Source organism: Phalaenopsis equestris, unplaced genomic scaffold (assembly GCF_001263595.1).
Source record: "Phalaenopsis equestris unplaced genomic scaffold, ASM126359v1 Scaffold000002, whole genome shotgun sequence".
NCBI classification, from domain to species: Eukaryota; Viridiplantae; Streptophyta; class Magnoliopsida; order Asparagales; family Orchidaceae; genus Phalaenopsis; species Phalaenopsis equestris.
The window spans coordinates 44,451,040-44,454,730 of NW_018164444.1; the positions used below are offsets into that span (position 1 = coordinate 44,451,040).

Sequence of the window (3,691 nt, forward strand, 5' to 3'; positions counted from 1 at the left end):
TCAATTTATCAAAATTTACTCATCATTAACTCTAAAAAACCCCCCTAATTCACTAATACTTACTAATAAATAATTGCAACAAAAACCAGTCATTAAATTCATCCCAAAACAATTCAACAAAACCATTACCTCTCATCTCATCAAAATCAGCTCAAAATACCTAACCCTAATTTCTTTCCTTCAGCACCTTAAAAGTACTTCCACTGTTCGAACATCACCCAAAAAAACAAAAAAATAACAAGCCGTAAGGTGTTCAGTTCCCTTCCCATCTTCCTTAAACACAACATCCATTACTCCACAAATTAACTCCATGCAAACCTGAACCACAAATTCAAAAAATAAATAAATAAATGAAAGAAAGAACACTCCTGACTGCATCAAACCTTGGTTGTTGACCTATCTATTGTTTTTATTCTCAGCAACCTTAATATTAAATCTCTCAGCAAGCATATAAAATCCAACTCATGTTAGTGACAACACATCAACTCTCCTTAATTATATGTTCCCTCTCACCATTCAATGGTGAATTCAATTCCCACCGATAACCCCACCCTCCATTTATTACTCTTGTTCTTAAATTTCTCCCTTTTTTTGAGCTTTTTTTTAAAGCCAAAGCAAACTCTTTGTTTTCATTTAACAAAACACTCTTCCAACCCACACCTCCATTATTTGTTCAAAATAACACCAAAGCTCTCCTCTTTCCCCACCAAATGGAAAAAAAGTTGTCTTTTAGCCCCGTTCTCTTCCACAAAACTCCTATAGACCCCAATCCCTTCTCCTCCACCTCTCCTCCTTCCCCATGGGAGCCTTCTCTCGATCTCATTTCATCGATGGAGGACGAAGAAGGAGATGAGGAAGAGGCCGTTATGCGCGGGCTTCGCTCCGACCGCCGGCTTCATCTTCGATACCGGCGGCGGCAAGAGCTCGCTCCTCGTCGAAACAGGGGCGCCTCCGTTCGACGGTGGGGTGGCCGTGGCCGTCGACTCGACCGACCCCTTTGGAGATTTCCGAGTATCCATGGAGGAGATGGTGGATGCTCATGGAGTATCAACGGACTGGACTTGGTTGCAGGAAATGCTTGGCTGGTTCCTAAGAGCTAATGATAAAGGTAACCATGGATACATAATTAGTGCTTTTTTGGATTTGGTTGTGAGTTTGGCTTCATCTTCCTCCTTCTCTTCTTCCCCATTTGAAAGTTGTCCTCTTTCAAGTTCTTCTAGCTCTTCCTATACTTCTTCTCATCAGGTGGAGGAGATGGAGGGGGGAGAGAATGGTTAATGGATGACATGGTTTGATTTGATATTGGAGATTTGTGTTAAAGCTTGGTTTCAGAGCTTTCATGGTGGTTTCAGTGCATGGATTTAAAATATATATATATATATATATTTATTGTGGTGAAGATCTGGCTTTAATTTTGCGGTTTTGGCAAGTAAAGGGAATTCATACCAACATGTATGATTTTAATTACTGCAACAGTGTCTGCAGTTAATGTTTAGATGTTAATATTGTGTCAGAGTTTTACAATCTCCAATGAATTCTCTTGCTTAAAAAGAACTCTCCTCAGCTTCCAATGGCCTATTTCTTAATCTGGCCTTTGTAGGGACTGGGTGGGAGTTTATTTGTTTAATGATTTATTTTATGTCTATATATTAATATTGTTTATATAATATGAATTTAAAAATATTATATATTATTAGGTTTATAGATTAATGTTTAGTTACTTGGCTATTTAAAAATAGTGAAAAATAATTAGAATGATATTTTAAATATATTATTTATAAATTAAAAACATAGTAGCGAGCGATTTATTTAAATAAATATTCGAGAAATCTGACAAGTTGTCCACAACGTGAATTAATAAGATACAATCCACGCTATCATTCGAGCAAACGCCGATATATTTTCTCCTATTTGAGAGGGATCTTCAGCAATTTCATTAAACTTTATAGTTTGCATTTATGAAGTTACATTCATGGCGTAACTTCGACGATGTATTTACAAGTCTAACACCTGAATTTTAATTTTTTTTATATTTATACCTCTTAAATATTTCATGGTACCTTGTAAAATATCTTTATTTTAACTTTTTGATAAATGAAATATGCATTTTCATGTATAAATAAAATGACATAGAAGGTAAAAATTGAAATTTAGATGATAGATATATAAATACATGGGAATTGAATGGTATGTATGTAAATCTTCCAAAAATGTACGTCATTTTAGTATGTCAAAGTAGAATTTAATAATATATGGTTTAATTCATCCCCCACTTAATATTGAAGCAATGAAAAGGGCATAGAACGTTAGCGAAGTGTACTTAACGCAAAATGAGAGACATTTCAATCGACTCCAAGCTTTTTTTTTATTGGTGTAGTTAACAACCAAAATTCCAAAAAATTAAAATAAAAATAAAAAAGGTATATATTGATAATATTTTTAAAATATTATAAGAAAAAAATTTGTAACAGTAAATGATAGACCTCTAATAAATCTTTGTCATCAGGCACAAATCTCCAGACATGATATGCATCTCCAAATAAAAGAAATATCCAAACTTTAATTAATAGACAGACACAATGGTACTAATATGAGTCCAATTTGAATCAAATCAAACTCAGATCAAGTCATTAAACCACACTTGAAACTTTTCGAGCATTTCTGGAAAGTCAAACAAATGTTGAATCTGGTAAGCTTATAGTAGAATCAAACATATTGTACGAGATAAATTCAATGAGTCCATGATCACTCAATTCTGACATCATTAATGCACTCAAATGTACATCAAACAAAGTCTAATTAAGGTAAGCCCTCCAAGTCGTCCGATCAAAGCGTTCATATTCCTTCATGAATTGCACCCAAAACTTTATAAAATAGAGCCCCACCCCTCTTGAGAGGGGGAGGAAAAGCTTGAAGCTTTAAGAATGAGCTGAAGTTCAACATCATTTATGTCATTGTCGACGACCGTTAACCACCAATTGTCGACAACCATTAATCACCATTGATCTTCGCCCATTTTTTGTGACAATGTCCTTCGTGCATCGACGTCGTAACTCGAAAGACTTTGTAACATTTTTCCTGCCCGTTGGACAAAGAGGTTGTATTTGTAATCTTTAATTCATAGTTGATTTTTTCAACTGGGTCAGACCAGATGATTTTTTACCTTTATGGGTTTTTCACAAAAAAATATCAGGTGACACTACTAATTATTTTCTTTCTTTTGAGTGTGTGTTGGATTCTCGTGCAAAGATAAGACGATAATTTATCACTCTACTGTCACGAACCTTTTATCACACATTAGTAAGAATTATTTATCTACTCAAAGCCGTAAGTAGTTATTATTTTCTCATTCGTGTCATAATCTATCTTTTGTTGTTGATACATCCTCTAAAAAATATCGTTGTGCATGAATCTCGAAACATTTTGAGCAAAGGACAATTCCAAATACAAATTCATGATCATCCGAGTTTTGATTTCAGCAAGCATATAGTCAAACTGGCCGTCTCAACAAGGAGATCACAATTCAGTCCAAATTGGTTAAATCCGAGTCTAATTAAACCCAGATCAAGTTGCTTAACCTCATTTAGAGGCTTTGGATGAATAATTAAATTATCAAATGAATTTTAAATCTGAAAAATATATATTCAAATTAAATGTCTCATCGGGCCAAATCCAATGGGGGTCAAAATCA

General features: G+C 34.4%; 1 protein-coding gene across 1 annotated transcript; it reads left to right on the plus strand.

The window, feature by feature from the left end:
- The first annotated feature begins 486 nt into the window (after positions 1 to 486).
- Positions 487 to 1,529, plus strand: LOC110038371 (transcription repressor OFP18-like). The gene is made up of 2 exons (XM_020743189.1): positions 487 to 1,108; positions 1,246 to 1,529. The coding sequence occupies exons 1-2, from the start codon at positions 850 to 852 to the stop codon at positions 1,293 to 1,295; spliced, it is 309 nt and encodes a 102-aa protein (XP_020598848.1). The 5' UTR covers positions 487 to 849; the 3' UTR covers positions 1,296 to 1,529.
- Positions 1,530 to 3,691: the final 2,162 nt, after the last annotated feature.